Source organism: Amphiura filiformis, chromosome 9 (assembly GCF_039555335.1).
Source record: "Amphiura filiformis chromosome 9, Afil_fr2py, whole genome shotgun sequence".
Classification (NCBI taxonomy): Eukaryota; Metazoa; Echinodermata; class Ophiuroidea; order Amphilepidida; family Amphiuridae; genus Amphiura; species Amphiura filiformis.
This window is the reverse complement of record NC_092636.1, coordinates 51,322,624-51,345,995: the sequence shown is the minus strand read 5'-3', so window position 1 is coordinate 51,345,995 and position 23,372 is coordinate 51,322,624. Positions and strand designations below refer to the sequence as shown.

At 35.3% G+C, this 23,372-nt stretch overlaps 1 protein-coding gene across 1 annotated transcript in view; it reads left to right on the top strand.

Moving 5' to 3' along the window:
* LOC140161125 (START domain-containing protein 10-like) overlaps positions 1-22,166 on the top strand; it is a 29,153-nt gene extending 6,987 nt beyond the window's left edge. Inside the window, exons 3-6 of the mRNA XM_072184535.1 lie at positions 3,018-3,121; positions 10,976-11,090; positions 15,745-15,797; positions 21,131-22,166. Of these exons, the coding sequence (XP_072040636.1) occupies positions 3,018-3,121; positions 10,976-11,090; positions 15,745-15,797; positions 21,131-21,361 (503 nt within the window). The 3' untranslated portion in view covers positions 21,362-22,166. The remainder of the gene's footprint in view (positions 1-3,017; positions 3,122-10,975; positions 11,091-15,744; positions 15,798-21,130) is intronic.
* Positions 22,167-23,372: the final 1,206 nt, after the last annotated feature.

The following is a 23,372-nucleotide window of genomic DNA, read 5'->3' as shown; positions in this document are numbered from 1 at the left end:
ACATGTATCTACCGACACATACACGCACACAGACTTCACCATGGATCACATGGCAAGCTAACCACCAGTCTAGATGACGCATATAGATGGCCACGCATGAGTGATTGATATTTTTATATTATATTTCATCCAATTCACAAGAGTTTATATTTCCTCTTGCACATCATTGATTAACAGAGTATGTGATAAACTGTATGAATAAAACAATTAATTATCAATTGGAAGCAGGAATTGAAATTGGTGTCCCGAGATTTGGAATCCGTTCCAATTTGCTTGTTTCTCAACAGCCACAGGGATTGGCCTATCTTTTAAATTACCAATTCTCTACATGGGTGCATCTGACTTTTTAAAATTTAAATGACTGTTATTGCAAAATTCAATAACATTATGTAGATTGATGTTTTTGCTTTATTTTATTAATTATTGCAACTGCAAGAATATTTATAATAATTTATGTTATCAGTATTATTATTAATTATTATTATTATTATTATTATTATTATTATTATTATTATTATTGTTATTATTATTATTATTATTATTATTATTAAATTTATTTATTATTCCTTATTATCCATTATTGTTGTTATTGTACACACAGCTGACGTAAGTTTGATATTACATGTGAAATAATGTGAAGGAAAAAGGAAAAAGATTTTAGCGGGTTGTAGTAGCTTTGGATTGAACAATTACTGGTAGCAATTAATGAGAGGAAAAAGGAAAAACACTAAACCAGTGATAAAAATATAGTTCAAATAAAATAGGTACTGAAAAGGCAAAAAGTACAAGCCTAGGTATAAAACCCACACGTCCCTCAGAATGCACCAGTATTCATCAACAAATCAGTGTGCAAAATATGTACCTGCCAGCCAAATCTTAAAAGTCAAAGTAATATACTATTACACAATTTTGTTACCTAAGATGGTTGCACTTATAAAAGCTGCTTAAGGCAATCAGAAATAAGTTGTACACGGACATGACAACCGCAATGTATCAAGAATCCAATGTTTTCAGTGGCATCATTGATTAAAATGAGGGATGAATTGGCATGTCAATGCCATATAACAAGATCAATTAGATGGGTCAAAATCAAGTAAGCTTCATTTTGAAAGTTGCGAAAGGCATCAGTCAATTTGGAGATAAATTTGTGAGATAGGTGTTATTACGACAGACAACCATCGGCAGGACGTGACCTTATCTGTGTAAGAGTCATCAGAGCAGCAGTTACATATTACTCTAGTATGTGTATGTGTAATTAATGTGGGACCGATGGGCATTTTGGTGAGGATTATGTAAATGTTGACTTTTATAACAACTCTCTCACCATGCTCGCTTTACATAATTGCTGAGACAATCTCACAAAAATTAAATTAAATACATGCCATTTAAAAAATGAAATTGGAATACTTTTTTCTTTATCACAACATGTAATTGGGGTAACAAATTTTTTATTTCTATTTCTATTTATATCTAGCTCTGTATTATTTGATTAAAATATTATTACAATATGCCTAATATGATTCTATTCAAACTTAAAAATATACCATATTGCCTCTAAGCCATAATGATAATATAATACCATGTAATATGAAAGTGGTTAGTTTTTGTTCAAACCTGATTTAAATATGTTTACACATGTTCCAAAATGGAACCAGCCAAATTTGTGGTGTTTGTCAAGACCACAGTGCAATTTTGACATACAGTGTAGTGTCATACATACATTAAGCCCCCCCGCAGAACTCCATGCTAAATGGCCAAAATAGCTGGTGAGGTTTCTTCGTTTTTCAACTCCAGCGTACGACAAATCGCCCTTCTATGCATGTGTATACGCCCGCGGGATTAGGTTAGCATGCACAATTTGAATCTGTCACTGTGAAATCCAATATGGCGTTACTCTCAACTTTAGACAAGACACAATATAGCGATGTTTTTAAAATGGGAATTATCATTGTAAAAAGGAGACATCTAAATAAAGCCCCCTTTTGGAAAATGCAACACCCTGGGGCGTTAATTAGTAGTGTTTTAGTGAAAATGCTTGTTACCGCATTATGCATGTGTTTACCATTGTATATACGTTCTTGGAGATGTATTACATGTACGGTACTTAAAAAATGAAATATTACACCTTGTTGTGAATGGTATTTATGTCATGTGTATGTACATTTTGTTCAATGTCAAAAAAAAGTGTAAATTTATAATGTAAGAGAGCTCAAACATTGACATAATTCATGAAAACATGTTTCCACAAACTGTGATTAGTTTGCTTTCAAATGTAGAGGATTCCATTAGTGATTGATGTGTAAGTGCCTCTGGTCATTGAAATCCCAGCAGAAATCAGGTTAGCTTTTAGAAAAAGACATGACAGATTAAATGAAAAATAAATTAAATCTTGTTTGCTATTTTAAGGTATTGTGCAATTAGAACTGCAATTTGTCTAGGTGAAGGTAAAATTTATTAAAAGTAACCTTATAATTGATACCTGAGTCAAGGATTTTATTAGGATTGTGAAGAATTAATAATATATTATTATGGTAAATGAATTTACTACTATCTGTTTAGTGTATAAAATTTGCCATTCTTTCGTCCCTAGATTTGACAAGAATCTGCATTCGGCATGCTTGCTTGAATTTACACTTTTTGAAACAGGTAAATGTTCTCTGTAGGGTAGGAATAAGTTCTCGTCAAAACTGTTCAGCTTGAAAGCCCTTTTGTTCCAGTCTAAATATTTTTCATGTGTGCTAGTTTTGTCATTTACCATGTACATGTGCAGTTAAAGGTTTTTGTACAATAAATTGAACTAAACTGAACTGAACTGAGCCTTGGTAATAAGGTGAGGAATAATTCCTAAAGTGTCGCTTTGATTCAGAATTTCTGCTTGGGTTTCAATACCATTTTAAAATATAGATAGATTGTTGAGTACCCGGGTTGAGTATTATTGTTTTATCATACATTATAGACAAAAGGTGTAAACAATACGGATTAACCATGATTGTTTGTCTTTTTGTTTCTTCCGACAGTGAAGTGTCCTTCCCCTTTGAAGAATAGAGACTTTGTAATGCAAAGAACTTGGTTAGAAACCAGGGACGAATTCATCATTTTTAATCATTCCATATATCACAAGGTAAGGAAGATGTGTGAATGGTCAGTGTTTTGCCAACATGAGCCCCCATTGTGGCCTCTACACCATCCGCGATAATGAACTTTTGAAAAGCACCCTAAACAAGGATTTAACCCTTGGCTAAAACGATACCCTAAATAGGTAACACACACCTGTTTTCACACCCTAAACAAGGGATTTTATTCTTTGCATCAAATTTCATACCCTAAATTTCATTTCCGCGTATTAGCAATTGCAATTTTGCTACCCTTTTATTCCAATTTTTCATGTTTTTGACACCCTAAACACGATATGCGCGTATAGTGCCTACCCACGAAAAACTACCCTTTTTACATGTTTTTAGTAACATGGATGGTGTACAGGCCACAATGGGAGTGACCCCCCGGGCATGATCCCTAAACGTAATGTTCCTAATGCTAAATGTAGAGTGTCTTACTGTAACCGCAAGGAAATCAGACTTACTAATCGGCAATTGCTAGGGAATACAATTCCTACATAGCAGAAAAGCTCTTGATTTTAACCCCATTATGCCATGTTACAGAGAAACTAGGAATAGAGAGTAGATTACATATACATCTTATGGAAATGTCAGCCTTTGAGCACTACAATCAAACACCAGTCAGACCAGAACCAAATATCAAAGTTGAGCTTAGCTAAATACATGTATAGCCTGGCTGGACGTACGCAGGTGGATGACACAATACTGGTCAGGAAATCGGTTCTGTGCTACAGCGTTTTACCTAATTATAGCGCCCCCGGCACTCAAGTAAGTCACTTCAAGAGAGTGCTGAAGTCAGGGTTTCTTGTTACCAAATTTTGTGCATTTTGAGGCTGTTTTGGGGTGTTTGTGGAAAGGACATTAATTACAATGTATCTTTTGTATGTCATCTTGTAAGACCTTTCAGTAGGATGCTCCACAAGTGTTTCAGATGTGTGTCTGTTACTCGATAGTGGAAGACAGATCAAGTTCATTCTTGATATGCTTAATTGCCTATTGCTTAAGACACAAGAAGGATGATATACATCTGTACAGCTTTGTGTATCATAAAAATGTGTTTCTTTATTTTCTGCCCACCCTAGTTATAATAAAAATAATTAAAAATCTGTTTTTATTTGCTCAGACTTTCTTGTTAATAATTTTCTCATAGTGTGATGGTGGTTTGCCTGATATAGATATTTTAAATTTGTTTATTTGATATTGAGCAACATGAATATTGGTGTAAATAATACATCTTAACAATAAAAATGCATAATTTGATTGCATATTGTATATTGAACACCTGTACATATACAACCAGCGGATACAGGTTCAGAAAATATCATTGCTAGATATTATTATTTACACTACATATGTATTATACCTCTACAATCCCATTACAAAGCCAGATTTGCTCATGTAAAAGGATTTCAGAAATCAATGAGGCAAATACAAGTAATTTAGATGATAAATTTATCAAAGTTTGCACCCACACATATTATCTTGAGGTCAAATTGGGCAATTCCAGTTGATATCCATATACCCCCTTTGGAAGACATGACCTTAATCTTTAACACAGGGAGTGTAAATTTCAAATGGGGTTACCTGAATGGGTGATACCATTTGAAATGTAAACACCTGTGTGGGAGATTAAGGTCATGTGTTCCATAGAAGGTGTATGGATTTCACCTGGAACAGCCCAATCTCTGCAGACCTCAATCATCCCTTGATCAATTAATAGTTGCCATACACCCACTCATCATCAGTTAGAAAAGAAGCATATGATGTGAATAGGCCATAGAAAATCAATTTTTTGATTCTCGTCCCTGCCTGCATCACTTTTTTTGGAGTAAGTCCATTTTTTGTACAATTTTCAAGGACAAGTTTGGATTTTAAAGCTCCAGCAATTCAATTATGATGATACATATTTAATAATAGCAACATGAATCACGTTTTTGTTGTAGACCCATTGTACCCTCACAAAAAGTACCTCATTGATTGCCAAGAATGCATCGAAAAATGATTACAACAGCTAGCAATGCCAATTTTGCATTTCAGAACATTAAAAAAAAGTCCTCCTGACCTCATCAATTCATGAAAATCCTCTGGACTAGAACCAAAAAAGAATAATTTTATGCTGCCTTACATAAGATTGCCAAATAAAATGCAAAGGTTTACTGGAAAACAATAATCTAATAAGTTGAAAACTGTTCAAAATTATTTTCTTCAAGTTGTTACTTAGGTACAGTAAAGTATAGGATGGTTAAGACATTGTTCAGATCTCACGCTATCAAAGCCTGTCCCTTACATTAATTTGTCTAAAGGAAATATCTTTTTTCTTCACAGGAGCAACTCAATTATATATATTAAATAGCGATAGTTCTTGTATGATTGAAATCAGCCATTGCTTGATCTGAATGATCTCTCTGACTAGAATTTTACAACTGGCCCTTGAAGTCTGTCTGGGACAATAATCCACATAACCTACATGTTGGATTTAACATCAGTAATCAAGACCAATCTAATTTAGCCAGAATCATGCAAATGTCTATCTGCTCATTTCAGTATTTGATCATTTTTTTACATGTGTAATATATTTTTTAAAGGGGCATTTCGTGATCCACAGCCTCATCCCCCACTTTTCTCAAAAAAGTTGAGATTTTTATATCACTGGAAACCTCTGGCTACATAATGTTTATGTACAAAATATTTCTTGCAGATTAATTCGCTTAGCAAAGATATCGTGAAATTTGCATTTCGTTCTGGTGCACCAGAACGAAATTACAACGTATTGTCTATGGAGCAGTGTAATACACATAATCATGCATAACTCACAAACGCAATATCGGAATCAACTGAAATTTTGGGAATATGCTTTTTTCGTGGATATGTACTGAAAAATGTCATAAAAAGAGGATGCTAGGATCACGAAATACTCCTTTAAGTGGTGTAGTGCTATATATATTATATATTATAAATTGTAATATTCAAGCCAAAAATAGAGAAAAATTTTACATTTTTAATCTCATAATACCCCCACCCCCACACATTTTGCATTGTAAAGGAATTGTAGGCCTATATGCTGTTATTTGCATGTCATTTGCGATTTTGGGATTTTTGAAAATTGTACACAAGTTTTTATTTCACAGAATTTATGTAGGCCTAAGTGTGGTTGTTTATTCACAGAATTTATGCAAGTGTAAAGTAAAAAAAAAATGTATTTTTGTGTTGTTATTTTTGCACCTGCATGTCCACTCACAAATTTTGTGACAATAAAACCCTCCTGAAATAACAGCATATTCATTTATTACATGTACAGTACATAGAGTGGTCAAGCATTGCAAATAATTAGTAGTATTGCAAATGTGATTTGTTGAGAACTAGATCAAGACTTTAAGCAAACAGAAATCCATTTTAATTAAGTCTACAGATGCAAATTGAGCAAAATATTAAATATGTATTTCTGCCCGGGTTTGAATTTTACATATAGGCCTATGATACATGTATATACAACCAATTTGTATAGTAACATGATACTGCAGATTTATACTGGACATTTTATTAATTAGTTAATCACCATGATCACAACAGATGTGCAAAATGGGGAAAAGATTGATTTTTTAAACTAATGGAGTTAGAGACACTGTGCAAATATTTGACACATATGTTAATATATCCATCAAACAAAACTGATATAACATGGGAAGGGTTGTTTTATGAGCAGATAAATAAAGTCTATTGTACATCATATGTCATACGTACATATGTACCAGCATGGACATGGTACCAGCATCATATGCATATACTTTGCAAGTTGCATTTTCTGACTGGCTGTGCTTTAGGGCTACATGTAGAGGAGGAGCAGGCTCCGACCAGAAAAAATTGCTTGGTAGTGTGACCAAGCTAATTATGTGCACCAAAGATAATTAACAAATATTTTGTATTTAAAAAGTAATATTTAGGAGTAGTAGTAGTAGATAAAGAAACAAAGTTGTGAAGGCCAGTGATCAGTGAATGCACTATCCATCCATTCATAAAAATGTACAATAAGTCTATTGAAATGCCCTTCATAATAAGAGAATTATGATGGTTAGTGACGTCAGAAGAGTTTGTCATTACTTCTTTAAGGCTGTGATCACATAGAAGTATACTATTCGGGTATACGGTGCACGCTTTTGCAGGTGCACGCGATATAGCTTGAATCGAGCAAGGTAATTTCATAGTACCGGTCACATAAGAGGCACTAATTAAGCTATCTGAATACGCTCATTCGATCAGGCTGAGTTTACTATAGTATACTCTTATGTGAACTCAGCCTAATCGAATGAGCGTATCGTATAGCGAATAGCGAATAACGTATAAGGACCAGGTATTTACTGATACTTTTAACATAATAACTATTGTTTTATTTCCAAGTAACATTTTATGACCAACAATTGTAAAGGCCCTTTGTCTCAAGATTATGTAGGTGTGTCATCCCATATATTTCTTGCATCATTATCATCATGTGCACAGGAAGTAATTATTAATATTCAATTATGTAAATTCATGTTAATTTGTTAGACTGACCATTACATCATTGTTAAAGATTACTTGCTATTGGATGAAATATTAATAAGGAGGTTGGACTTGTACTTCCTCTCCAAAATATAAGATTGATACTTTTGTAGGATAGAGACAGTACAGTTGACGCTTGACACTTTACACTTTACACATCACCAACTCTAACTCTACTATGAGAGAAGATAGTTCTGACAACATGTAGCATCTATAATAAACTTCAACTTTGGGTCAATCCCAACCTCTACTGACTGGTACAATGTTCTTATTTCTACCGAGCTAATTCCCGGCGTAAAGTAACCACGGTCCAAACTAGCAGGCCAAACACCCCGGTTACAGTAGCCTTGTTCTTCAGCAGTCCCAAAGCTGTTTATTTCATTTATTTGTTTAACTTTTATATGTTACATACCATATTAAATCAATTGAACATATTTCCGGAACTGTAAAGTAGACATTTTCACCCGGGTCATCTTTCGCACTTTGCCAATTTTGAACTGTTTTAGTTATTTTTAAATTTGCAATTCTAAGCTGCCTTACATTGAACCATACACAAAACTTTGTTCTCTAAGACATTCTATAAGTAAGGCTAATGAAAGTTGATTCCGTCACCGTCACCTGCCCGCATCACTTTTTCATTCATGGCCAAAAACTTTCATTATTTTCATGAAAATGTCAATTATCTGACATTTCAAATGGAAATAATCAAAAATTTAAACTCTCAAAATGTCATGCATTTCAGCAGTTTGTCTTAGTTGTGGGGGTAGAGGATGTAGTCAATACTGAAAGTATTCGTTCATCATGTTCCTGATGATTACAAAAATTGCACATTTCTTTTCATTTTGATGAAAACAAACTCTTGAAATCTTTTCTCAGTCTGTTGCAAAATGTCTGTAAAGATGATCTAAGTATTTATCCTTGTTTCGATATATGGGTAATAATGAAATACAGGCAAATATTGAATAATATAAAGATCGAGTCACCACATCACTCAACAAAGAGAATGTGAAGGGAAACTTAACATAGCCTAACATGTCATTTACCACTCCCCCATAAGGATTGGGAGTCATCTTTGACAAAGACTAGTAGTAGGATTACAAAAAAATATATATTCAGATAATGCTGATTGCTAGCTGTGAAGTGTACTTGTATTTAACTTCAGATTTATGCAGCATATGGCATTACAATCATATGTACCAGCAGAAATCTCAAATCTAGAGTCAGAATATTAAAGTGAAAATGTATTGAGACCTTTTGTTTATTAAAATGGTATAAAATACATGTGCACAATTTTGTACCACCATGTTCTTCCTCATTTAACCTTTTGTCACTGCATTGGTCCGATTTTTCATTTTGTAGTTTACAACTTCCTTTCATCATAGACTGTAACTCTTTCTTTTTACAGTTTAAGCTTTCATACATTGACCCTACCTTTAAAATTGTGTGTTTCCAAATTAATATTAGTGGTTTAGAAGCAAACATGTGCATTTATGTGTGTAACAATGGCCCATAGAATGATTCTTACCACTTTTTCGTTTACACCATCAAAACTAAACATATCTGGTTGTATCTTGCCCCCCCCCCCTGAAATTCAATTTTCCCCCCTAATGCCCCTTCCCCCGAAAAAAAATTTCTTGGCGCCGCCACTGGGTAAAGTGAGGGGAGGGATGAGGCTGTTGGGGTCATCTACCTTTAAGTTAACATATTTAAAGGTCTTCTGATCTGTACAGGCAGTATCATGCTTGAATGAGATAGGCATGTACATTAGTACCATTATTACCTACACATGGCTTTTGATGAAACTGTATTGATTGAAGCAAACGCACGGATGGTTGGATAGATGATGGACTAATAGTAATATATTGTAAGAGTGCAATTTTTGTGGGTGGAATTTTTAGCGCTTTGCATATTTTGAACTACTTCTTATTTTTAAATTAGCGATTTTGAATTTTCTTACATACAGTATAGACATAGATATTTAAAAGAACACATTTTTTTATTTTAAGTGGTAAGCTGTGTTGAGTGAGAAAATTATTGTTTCACAAAAATTTCAACTTTACAGTATTTGCGCACATTCATGTGTTTATGTTTGTACGTACGTATAAATGCATGATACACAAGCAGTGTATAATTGGCTTGGTTCATTTACATGTGAAATGTACATCCAAGGTAATACTAGTGTTTGATATCAAACATGGGTCGTCATTTTGTTTCAAATTAATATTTTAAAATGAAGAGAACATAGAAATGTAAACACGTGACATTTGAAACATTGATACATTGTTTATCCTACTATATTGTGAATGGTCATACTTCCAATTTTAATTTTCATATGATGGTCGGCTTTTCATCCCATCCACATAAAAATTTTAATAAGTACATTGCATTAGATTTATAAAGTCTACCTAATGTAGTTTACTTAGAAGACTGTTAAATTTCAAAATGTGAATTTTTGATCAAATTTGCCATAAAATTTATATTATATTGCAAATTTTAGAAAATCTAAATTATTTGATATCAGAATAATGTTCCTCGTACTATTCAGAAGACATTTTGGTATGTCTGATGTATTCTCGGGTCCCACAAAAATTATTGTGCAAAGGTGAATGACCGAACCCTAAAACCCAAAGACACCACTTTTTGTGTGTGTCATGGATGTCTCACTGAAAGACTTCTTGTTTCAAATTGCTGGCATCATACATGTATCCGTGTCCATCAAAAGTTGAGGTAACAGTGATACTATATCGAACTTGGAGTGCTCAGATTTGCTATATATATTTATATCGATGAATTGATTGCTTACCAAAGTCCAGGAAAGATAAAAAAATAAATTAATATAAATAACATAGAGTTGATGATATAACTCGCAAGGTGTACTGGTCAGTCAATTTGTTCATCTCTGCACAAACTTTTTTCATAGCTCAAATGATATCATTGACAGGTGTTTTTTTTTCATATTTTTAATTGATATTGAACCTCACTCTAATAAGGCAACCCTTCAGTTTGATTGGATTCTTGAGTGCTCATGTCCATGAAATAAGATAAATGGCATCAAATCCTTTATTAAAAATAAACCGCCCCATGGTAGACGGCATCCCAATTGATGCCATGCATCGAAAACCATGATGGCGGTTCTAATTAATTCTGGAATTAATTTCTGTAAAAACCTGAAGATGGAATTATGTAAAAATTTGGTCAGCACTATTTAAATGTAAACAGCAACAGGTCACATACTTCTCCCTACAAAACAACCCACACTGTAAATTAAGGTACACAGTATGTCAACTAACACAAACAATTTTGTTATGCTTTTGTTGTTACAGGAACTTCCACCAAAGAAAGGGTTCATTCGAGCTGATTCTTACTTGACAGGTTACCTAGTAAAACCAATGCCAAGAGGGTGTGAACTCATCTACGTCACACAGTCAGACCCAAAAGGTGAGATCACACTGCATTTGTTCATAAGCCTGCCATCACATACCAAGTATACGGTATTCGCTATACGCTATTCGATCAGGCGAGTATAGGTCAGTTTACCAATTTTAAAACTGAACCTTCGTCTAATTAAATTCCTGTAACTTTACTTCTTGAGGAATGTGCAGAATTAGATCATCTATCAAAAAAATAAATTTACCCACATATGGTTACGTTTTAAAATAAGGAGGGATACGCTGCACTAATATCAAACGCACACGATTCCCACTATACTGTACTGTACTGTACTGTACTGTACTATACTATACTATACTATACTATACTATACTATACTATACTATACGCAGGTAGACGGCCTTTTCGAATAGTGCCCTCTTATGTGACCCGGTACTATGAAATTACCTTGCTCGATTTAAGCTAAACGCATGCACCTGCAAAACGTGCAATCGATACCCGAATAGTATATTCTATGTGAACGCAGCCTAAGGCTGAGTTCAGATAGAAGTATACGGTATACGGTATTCGCTATATACAAAATACGCTCATTCGATCAGGCTGAGTTCATATAGGAGTATACTACGGTGAACTCAGCCTGATCGAATGAGCGTATTTCAGATAGCTTAACAGCTTAGTATGTCAGTTTACCCATTTTCTTCGCCTTATCAAATGCTTGTAACTTTACTTCTTGAGGTCACATTGCATTCAATGAGGTGTCATAATGTGCAGAATTAGATAGTGCATCTATTAAAAAATGAATTTACCCACATATGGTTTAGGTTTTTAAAATTTGGACGGTAGACGCTGCACTAAAATCGAATACGCGCGATTCCCACTATACTATACTAAACGCAGGTATACGGCCTTTTCGAATAGCTCTTATGTGACCCGGTACTATGAAATTGCCTTGCTCGATTTAAGCTATACGCGTGAACCTGCAAAACGTGCACCGTATACCCGAATAGTATACTTCTATGTGAACGCAGCCTAAAGGAACAATATCTCAGGATTTCACTGACTTGGTGTAATGATGATATTACATCAAACCCCCGGGTCCATACTGGAGACATTACATCCAAGTAAAAAATGTTGAATAGCCCAATATAAGTAAAAAATATAAATATAAATATATAATAATACTCCCAAATACCACCAGACACCAGTGTCAACTACAGATCAATCACAACAATAGACTGCATTACAATGGGACTCTGGTGTGAACATTTTATTTTAAGTCTACTGATTCAAGCATTCAAAGCCTTTATAAATAGGTCCAATAAAAATATCTGTGTGTTTCTATTGGGGAAAGGTTATCATGTAATGCTGTTTAGGATGTTACTGGTTAATGTGCTCAGTAGAAACAGATCAGTTCAGAGTGATGCAGTGTAGATACCCAGCAACCGCCCAAGAGATGCTGCGTGTTTATACTTAGCACTCTGTATTTTTACCTGGTATTACCTGGTAACCCACAATCCAATTCATCAACAACCAGCATGTTTCTACTGATGCTTAAAATAGGGTTGTGGTGTGTACCGGAAGTAGTGAAAATGTTTTCCTGACCCCCACACTACTTTGTTTTAAGGTCATGATGGGATACATAAAATGTACATAAAAGAAGAACAAGACCCAGCAACCATTAACCGTTGTGTTTCTACTGGCAGAAATACCGGATACACTGCATGGTCTACCCCATGAGGTGGATCACAGTTGCTGGATGTCCACACTGCATCACTCCAAGTTGATCTGTTTCCATTGAGCACATTAACTGGTAATATTCTAAACTAAATCGCATCATCCGCTAACCTTTCTCCAGTAGAAACATGCAGATTGACCATGCGGTGTGGTACCTGGTATTTCTGCCAATAGCAACACAACAGTTAATGGTTGCTGGGTGTTGCACTTTTATGTACATTTTATGTATCCCATCATCATGATCATGACCTTAAAAGCTGCTTAGGATCAGGAAAACATTTTCAGTACTTCCAGTACACACCACAACACTTATTTTAAGCATCAGTAGAAACATGCTGGTTTTTGGTGAATCGGATGGTGGGTTTGCCAGGTAATAATGAGTGCCCAGTATAAACACACAGTATGTTTTCTGTAGACAATTTTAAGACAACTTGATTGTCCTTTCCGGCAAGTCTCAATTTTTTCATTTGTTTTGCTTTGTGAAAAAGCAAAGCTTTTGTATATAGCTGGCAGTAAACACCAGACATATCAAGATCCAGAGTTTCTGATTACGATAATCATTTCAGCTATCAGCCTAGTATATGCCTACTTTTCCATATAGCTTTTTCCATTATAGGCTCATGATATAAAAAAACTCCACCAAACTTTATTTCAAATAGTTAATTAGTTGTTTTAATAAGAGACACAATGTATTATACATTATTGGATAGTACTAATGAATTCATCAGTATATACCAGCCTAGACATCTACAGAAGATACAACTTTTTGTTTGAAATTGTTTCTCCGAAAGATCAATTGAATGTTTTGCAACATCATCTATAGGTATATTAAAAGGCAAGCATAACCATAGGCTAGTCAATTCATCATCCCACTCTTTATGATTTTGTACATGGCATACACTCAGACTAAATGTGATATGTATAGCCATGGGACACTCACAGAAACACATTAGCTATTCTCTCTTCCATCACAAAGCATATATAAAAGCTATGCTTTAGACGATACATTTGTGTATGTGTGTAGACAAGCTTTACCTTAGTTTACTCTAGGCTGTTTTAGGTACATGATGTAGGTGAAAGATCAAGAGTGGAGAATTTGAAAGGCAGGACCAAAAGTGATCTCTTTTGTCAGAAGGTGAAGTGCTTTCAACTTTGGGTAGACTCCAGATTTAATTTGAGTTGGGTGTATGTGACTCACCTGCAGGAATGGGCTATTCCAGTTGAAATACATACACCCTTTATGGTAGACATGATCTTAATCTTCCACACAAGAGTGTGCATTTCAGATGGGGTTACCTAAATGAGTGACTCCATTTGAAATCTACACCCCCTGTGTAGGAGATTAAGGTTAATGTCTTCCATAGGGGGTGTATGGATTTCAACTGGAATAACCCAGTGAAGTTTTAAAGTGCAAGGAAGCATCTGGGAAGGTATTTAGCTGTATAGAACAGGTTGAAAGGTATTTGATTAAGGTGCACATAGTGAAGTTTTGGTTGGTATTGGGTGGAACTTGCAATATTGTGGAATTATATGATACTTGCTTCTATTTTTTGGCATGTAATATGATCAATGAGTTCAATTGGAGACTGTACACTCCGACATCTAGGCATGTCACTCATGGAGGAGAAAATAATCTGGCTTTGCAAAAAACATCCTTATTGCATGCCTTTTTGAAATGTGATTGTGCATGCAAAGCACAATCTCTCTGACACTTGTACACTATTATAAACTGCCTTTGACTTTGCTGGAGACTTATATGAGCTTACATTTGATTTTTGACAGTGGCATACTGAAAGGGGGGTGGGGTCCAGGTGCCAACCACTAGTCAGGAAACTTGTCAGCCAGGGAATTGAAGATTCAATCATCTGAGTAGAAAGTTGGGTAGACTAGTGAAAATAATTTATCATGTGCATGTGCATATTGTGGGGTTTTCCCACTCAATTTTTCACTAGCAAAAATAAATTTAATTTGTAGGGATTTTTGAATAGTGGCATATCATCAGGGGAAAAGTCAGTCTGGAGAACACAGAATCTGCCCCTTGCTCATGAAATCCTGTGCACGCCACTGGTTTCTGATGATATAATAAAATATTTTTAAAAGAGACCGAAAGTTAAAAACGATTTAAGTGAACACTAAGACATTCTCATAGTTATATTAACTAATTGTGTGTATGTATTCTTGTCATTTGATTAACCAATTACTATTGATTATTTTTGCTATTTTGAGCAAAAAGACTATTGCACTCCGTGCAAGTTATTGCAATAGTCCACTTTCCAAGTTGCTCTCCTGTGCAGCTTATATACAATGTTGACAAATATGAGTATCAGTGGCATAGCCAGGGGGGGTAATCAGGGGGTGTGGACAAGTTTCCCCACAGAAATTTTGAGAGATGAAAATGGGGATGGCAAAGAGTAAAGTGTCATTAAAATTACTAAAATTGGGACCAAAAATTGACAAATGGGGATGGAAATTTGGCTTTGCCCCTTAAACTAAAAAGCTGGCTATGCTGCTAAACAAAAAGCACTCATAGTAGCCACCTCAACTCACCAGCTACAGGCGTGGGTGTCGCTTCAAAAATAGATATTTTTAAAATTAATTTTGTTTTCCTCATGGTATATCAAATTAAATGGAAGAAAAGGAATTTATATACAATGTATATTGAATGTTTATATTTGTTTAATGGAAAGAATATTTTCATTTGGTGTTTCATTCAATTAGGCAAAGCCTCATTGAATGGAATAGTCCATATGTCATCTCATTAAATATTCTTACCATTGTACTCATAAACATACAATATTTGCAGTGACGTGAAAATGATTTTTAACAAAGTGTGGGGGGCTTCCGCCCAAAGCCCCCCTGGACACGCCACTGATTTGTATACCATATCAATGTCATAACCTGTCATGTTTTTTCCCAACTACCTGTGCAATATCTAATGTCATTTCTTCTCTATTTTGTTATTTCACAGGTTCATTACCAAAGTGGGTAATTAACAAAGTAGCCAAATTTGTGGCACCATCAGTAAGTATACTATTCTATGGGTATGATGCAATATCTAACTATATTTTAGAGCACAGTTCTTCAGCGGTCTGCCAATTTGGCGCAGTTTATGGCGAATACGAAAGTGGGGTTCTGTAGTGGCGTGCGCAGCACATTGAAAGTGGGGGGGCCAGGTTGTTCAGTTCTCCTGAATGGAGTCTGATTTAGGTGTGTAAGGTGCGGTTTTAGCGTTTTCCCAATTTTCCAGAATTTCCCCAAATTTCCCAACAAAAGGGGGGGGGCATGTGCCCCCCTGCCCCCCCCCCCCCCCTTGCGCACGCCACTGGGGTTCTGATTGGCTAATTGAATCATGTCATAATCATATCGGCACCCCATTTGCTGGTCAAGCTGCATAGCATCGTGTGACCCAGTTCTTTTTACGCGGTAATCAGACAGAGCAGACAGATACAGCTGAAGTAATTTGCTTAATAGTATAGCTACATGAGTCATTTGTATGCAGATTTAATTTTTGCAATCAAGTATTATGCTCATTTTTAAACATAATACATGTACAATATGCAGAAACTGCAATAACAAATAATTCCTGATATTTTCATGTTCAAATTCAATGCTTCGTACCAAATCTTAAAATTGATTTTCCAAATCTCATATTCAATTTTATTGACATAGAACTCATGTGGTATGATTGTGTCATGTTGATTTTACTTGTTTTTATTTACTATCTTCTGGTATTTATTGCCTTTGGTGCAGTAGCATAGCCAGGATTTTAGTGTGAAGGAGCAAAGCCAAATTTTTTTCCCCATTTGTCAATTGTTTGGCCCATTTTTAGTCATTTTAAAGAAACTTTGCTCTTTGCTGTCCTCATTTTCTGTGGGGGAAGTTTTCCCCCTAGCTCCCCCCTGGCTGCTTTGGTGTATTGTGGTCTACACATACATACACATTCATACCCACAGGCCACACCCACATACTTGTACCCACAACGGCACACACACCCCAACCCACAATGTGCATTGCACATGCACACATTCAACCTTATCAGGATTATATTACACTATTTTTAAAATGGATGTTGTGGATTCATCCAACATACGTCATAACACATTTCTGTGCGTTTCTGCATTCTGTGAACTCATCACATGTTATTGCAGCAGATGTTCAAAACAAGCCTCTATGACATGTTTTAGTAATGACCTCATTCTTTCTAATAAAGATGATGGATTTATACAAGCAGTATAAGCTGGTCTGAGATGAGGCTGTATCACTGTGTTATCATCATAAGTGATGCACAGAGAGCAGGTGGGCGAACACTTTTGTCATTCCAGTTTTCCCCTTTTCATCCTTCATTACAAACATAGGAGTGAAATAAGTCACAAACATGTATCCAGAAGAAGAAATGTAAGCACAGGCTACTGGGTTGATTGATGATATTTAAAAGTCCCAAAAAATACTGCAAATAATTAATAAATAAAAGAAATTAATTTATAATGAATTAGTCTAAATTTACATCATTTGTGGTTCCATCTGTTCTTGAGGAAATTGTGCATGAGCACATCTTTAAGTCATCCTTTATGTAGAGTGCCCATAGGAAGCTATCATTAAAAAACTGAAAACAAACAAATAAACTAGTAAGCATGTGATAATCATGTCAATCAAACTTCCCATGGCCTGTGATTGGTTAGCATCGCCATAGTTATACGATGCTAACTTGTGCACCTTTCCCTGCATAGCTGATTTACCCATGAGGTTTCTGCATAGGACTTAGACTTCATTTTGCACAATATTATACAAAATAAACGTTGCTGAGGTGCATTATACCAACATTTAAGACACTTGTTAATGAACTTGTAGGACTCATCCATAGGCTTTGTATATTAGACTGATGATGCATTGTAAATGCCCCTTGAACTTATTGGAGCAGTTCAGAAAGATCAAAGAATTAAAGCAAGGAGGTGCTTTTTTTAAACCAGTGTTTTTTTAGTTCAGAGCAACAAAAGGGATATGTTATTGTATTATACAATTATACCAAGCACCTTTGACCGTCTGTATACTTTTAACTCAATTTTTGGCCATTTTTGTCAAAGTTTGCCCTGTGCAAGTTATCTTGCCCCCTTCCCCTCCCCCTCCTTTGCCCCTCTTCTGAAAAAGTCATGGCTATGCCACTGTGTATATAGGATACCTAAAAGGAAACTCAAAATGTCACTTCGTCTCCCAGCTTTGCGAGTAGTCTGAAAGCTTGGCAACTCACTTAAGAGGCTGTGCACATTTAATTAAATGTGATTAATTTTTTAATAATGGTTATTAATAGATGTATAAAACCAACACACAAGACCATGGAGACTGACTGCACTGACTGCACAGACTTCAACCCATCATCTCATTAATTACCTACATACATACACTGGGATATTAAACATTCTCATCCCGCTGAGCAGAGTTCATTAACCATAATATGTTTGTACGTTCGTGGGATGATTTCTGAATGTGTTGGGTACAAACTCATATTCCACAACTTGGGGTCAAATTATGAGATGTGGTTGTTCAATGGAGGTGAATGAACCGTGCCATTGGAATTGAGTCTATGTTTGACTGAGTGATAGCCTTGAACAACACCTTGCAGGAACATTGATCATCTATAGACAAATTGATTGATTGTTTGATTGATTCATGGAGCATTTTATTTGTTTCATGTTATTCAGTACAAATTATGCATTACCTGTACATAAAAATCAATTAACAATTGTAGAAATAGCAATATGGCCTTGATTGTGACTTGTTCTTGTCAGAGGAAATCATTTGCATATTAGATCTATTATTTGTTATTATTAAGGGCTGGGGTATGAACGTTTGGACAGTATTTATTGTGGGACATTAGAGCACATCAGACATATCAAATTGCATTCTGAATACGAAGAATGTCATTCTGATATCAAATAATTTTGATTTTTTGAAATTCGCAATTTAATACACATTTTATGGCAAATCATTAAACATTGATATTTTTGATATTTAACAGTACTTGAAGTAAACTTTATAAATCTGATGATTTATACTTAGGTTTTTTTGGGAAAAAAATCCATATCTTCAATATGAAAGACCGTCGGCTTTTCCTCCCTGCTACATACACTTTAAGAATATATCATTAGATTTATATAATTTACTTGAGGACTGTTATATATCAAAATTTGAAAAATATCAAATTTTTATAATTTGTCATAAAATTTGTATTATATTGTGATTTTAAAAAATGAAAATTATTTGATATCAGAAAGACATGCTTCAGTATTCAGAATGCAATTCGACAGGTCTGAGGTGCTCTCATGTCCCACAAAAAATACTGTCGAAACGCAATAAACGCCATTTTGGATCCCTTAACAACAACACACACACACATACGCACAATGAGGAAACGTATCTTAAAACCAGGGATGTACAATTGAGGCCACATGATAAAACAAAAACAACTCCACAGATACAAAGTCACACCAGGCATTAATAAGATTAAAACATTATATAGTAAAACATGCAATAAGTATAATTTCCCTACGGTCCATTAGCCTGTTCGATGTATGGCATACATAAACGAAAAGGCAGTATGTCAAGTTGGTAAAGCCTGCCAAATTTAAAAGACCTATTAAAAATTATGAACTACTAAGTGTCCAGTGCATATTATTAGGATTGAGGTCAAATGGCACACACAGGTCCATACAAAAGGAATTTTGCTTTTTAAAACAGAGGTGTGAGAGTACTCTGTTCAACTGACTTCCTCAATTTTTTTGTTGCCAAAATTTAGGTATTTTCTTTTACTTTTTACTTCTCCCCCCAATTTTACAGGTTTGTTCAACTTTTCTTTTTTTTTAAAAGTAATTTTCCTCTTCTGTCTACCTTTTTCTTTTGCCATTATTGTTTATTATAATTATAATATCATGAAATCATTTTTGATTGCAAAATATAGGTCCAGTATTTGTGTATACCATACTTAGCCCCAATTGAAATAAGCTTCCTTTGCTGAGAGGTTATCCAGGGCCATTTTTTCCATTGTATATTTTTGGCTGCTGTGTTTGATATCAAGTAGTATTGGAATTATTACTCTGAATAAAATTTACAATCAATCAATTAATTAGTGCAATTTTATAACTTGCAATTGCAGATAAATATTATAGTGCTATTCAGTCTAAACGCAGGACAACCGTTCTTTTGTTCTGCTTAGTCGCGCTAAAAGTCGATCGATACATGTTAAAATCAGCACAATTCCGAGATACACCTTTTTGCTATGAAATTTATTTTCTCGGTCAAATATAAAGCAAAATTTTTTTTTTTTTCAGTAATGTCAAATAAAAACATAGTGCTTGGATGAACATTTTTTAAAAATCCTGGTGTTAAAATTAAGCATCAAATTGTGTCTTTTAGTGTGATATTTTTGATTTTATAGGCCTTTAGTTCGCCTGTGAGCTTTTTGCAGAATTCATTTTAGCGCCTCAAACTAATATAGTTTGCTAAAGAAAGATATTTCCCACCTCTGTAAAGCACATCGCCCAGCTCACGGTTTTGTCAGAATTTGCATAAAGGCCTATAAAAATCAAAAATATCACACTAAAAGACACAATTTGATGCTTAATTTTAACACCAGGATTTTTAAAAAAAATGTTCATCCAAGCACTATGTTTTTATTTGACATTACTGAAGAAAAAAAATTTTGCTTTATATTTGACCGAGAAAATAAATTTCATAGCAAAAGGTGTATCTCGAATTGTGCTGATTTTAACATGTATCGATTGACTTTTAGCGCGACTAAGCAGAACAAAAGAACGGTTGTCCTGCGTTTAGACTGTATTGGACCATACAATATTTTCGTTGAGGAGGGAGTGGGAATTTTGAAGGAAAAAAAATTGACAACAAATTTTGCATTCCCTCTTCGGGTCCCTAGTGTAAATATTAAACGTCCTAAATATTGTTTTTGAGATAACATACAATGTAGCAACACCACTTAACCATTAAACCAGGAGATTTACGGAAAGAGACTGGTGATTACATTCTGTGTATGTGACAAGTTCCCAGTAAACTAAACCAACAGGAAACATAACCAAACCAAATTGGGAAGTGGTGTCTAAACATGTAGTGAGTTCATAGCATGGCCAGCCTGTATTTGATAGAAACCAGGAAGAGGAACATTGAAAAAAATATGAATCTCAATCAGTGAATTTGAAACTTTGTGAAATTTTATTTCCCTTTTAATAGACCCACAGTTGTGTGTGGCAGCTTGAATATAATTAGCTCACCAAAAATATTAGTTAATGGTTTCACAGTATTTCTTAATAACAAAAAATCTTAAATTTCTCCCCTTTGTTTCTTTTCAGTTGATGCACAGATTACATAAAGCATGTACAAGATACCCTGCCTGGAAACAAAAGCATAGGCCTCATTATAAACCTTGGCTTTACCCCGAGCAGATCACCCTACCACGCTTCAAACCCGACGACATCATGACCAAAGAGGACCTGCCATCGGATGATTCCATCGAAGACGATGAGAGCGAGATCAAGGAAGCTGACTTCCAGGAGGACATCTTTTTAGATGATAAAGAATGAGATTATACCATGCAAGGTCAGAGGTTACTTGATGGTCTATGGTAACTATGAATAAGCTTTGACTTTGCATGGAGGGGATGGAGGTTTTAGATAGAAGTGATTTTGTAAGGTCAGACAGGGAATGCGCTATTCCAGATGAAATCCATACACCTCATGGAAGACATGACCTGTCACTTCCACAGTGCAGAGAGTTAACTAAATGGGCAGCTCCATTTGAAATCTACACCCCCTGTGTGGGAGATTAAAGTCATGTTTTTCATAGGGTTGTATGGATTTCAACTGCAGTAGCCCATTGACAAAGAATAAAATGGGTCACAGATATTTAAATGAACCAGAGTGGTGAAATGGCAAATTGTTTCTGGATAATTGGCTGTTCATCATGTCTTAATTACTCGATACAAGTCAGGATGATAGATGGTTTTACATATTGAAGATATAGGTAAATGGAATGAATAATCACTTTATGGAATGAATCGGCTCCAATTAGTTACTGATAATTGGATACAGATGACCAAATGATAACTGACCAAAAGGATGGATTAGAGACTGAAATTTTTCTTTAGTTGTTTTGTAAGTCTTGTGCAAAACATAGGAACCATTTTTTGTCTTGGTGAAGCAGTGATGTCAATGTGTGGAGGCAGTTGTTTCATTTGGACATTTGTGCGGCAGGGTATTAATTGTCCACTTGTCATTTTGGATGGCCAGTTTTATTAATTATTAGTGCCTGTGACATATACTATATTCTTTAAATAATGCTTGACTACAGTTTGTCCACTCTGAAGTACAAAGTGACAACGGGCGCGTATACTGCTGCGTCTCTGCTGCGTCTCTGCTGCAGGTATGCGTGTCTTCAAAGTCAGCACAATGTGTGCGTTCGCGTCTGTACTTTGTACTTCAGAGTAGACAGACTGTAAGAAATCAAGGTTATAGGGTCAAAAGGGTCCAAATTTGGACAGGCTGTTTGGGTGAAAATGACAGGCACTTGTCAAATCCTAGCTAAGACCCAGCTATGTGGGGTCTTAGCTGTGCCCAGTGATATGTACACTGATGTCACTGCCTCCCTCGCCAAGGTGAAAATGGTATAGGGCATCCAGAACTGGTGGGAATATGTGCAAGACTTCTTTTCAGTAACCTGCAATTGGAGATTCTCTTCAATGTCAGTACTGTAAGATATGTACATGTAATCACATAGCTCAACTGTGAATTGAAAGTGACCATTGTTGTCTCTCATAGCTGCCCATTTCAGAATTGAAGGTGACCATTATGACTTCCTAATGTTTGAGCTCAGTTGGTAGGCAAGACCCCTGCGGCAAGACATTTGTTTGATTGATAATATAGTATTAAATGGAATTATTTGTAGTGTAGTGCAGCAAACCATGCATGCTTCATGAGTGGTAGAGGCAGTTCTTCTTACTGACACCTGTATTGAAAACTACTTATAAGATGGGGAAGGGTTGTAACAGTTCTAAGGGTATGAAGAAATGATTTAGAATGAGACACCTAAAGTAGGAGTCTTAAGAAATTGGTTATAGGCAATAGAAACAAATGAGTTTGCTCTCTGGACCGACCATTGATGCTTGGTCGATTCTTATTAGTTATGACATCAATTAGTTGACTATTGTTAATTGTGATAACATGTGAATCTATTCCTGTATTGATACTGACAAATATCAATTTAGCATTAATTCTGATTAATTAGTTGTTAGATCATTAATAACAAGCATCGAAGCAGCATCAACAGTCATTCCAATGATCGAACAAATTTGGTTCTGTTGCCTTAGAAGGATTGGTGTGGGGTGCCCTATGTGACACTAGGCCTGCCCCATTCCAGGGGACTCATACAGGGTCAAGAAATTTATTGGACTATTCCAGTTGAAATCCATACACCCCCTATGGAAGACATGAACTTAATCTCCCACACATGGTTTATAGATTTCAAACGGAGTCACCCATTCAGGTAGCTCCATTTGATTATTCACACTCCCCATTTGGAAGAATAAGGTCATGTTTT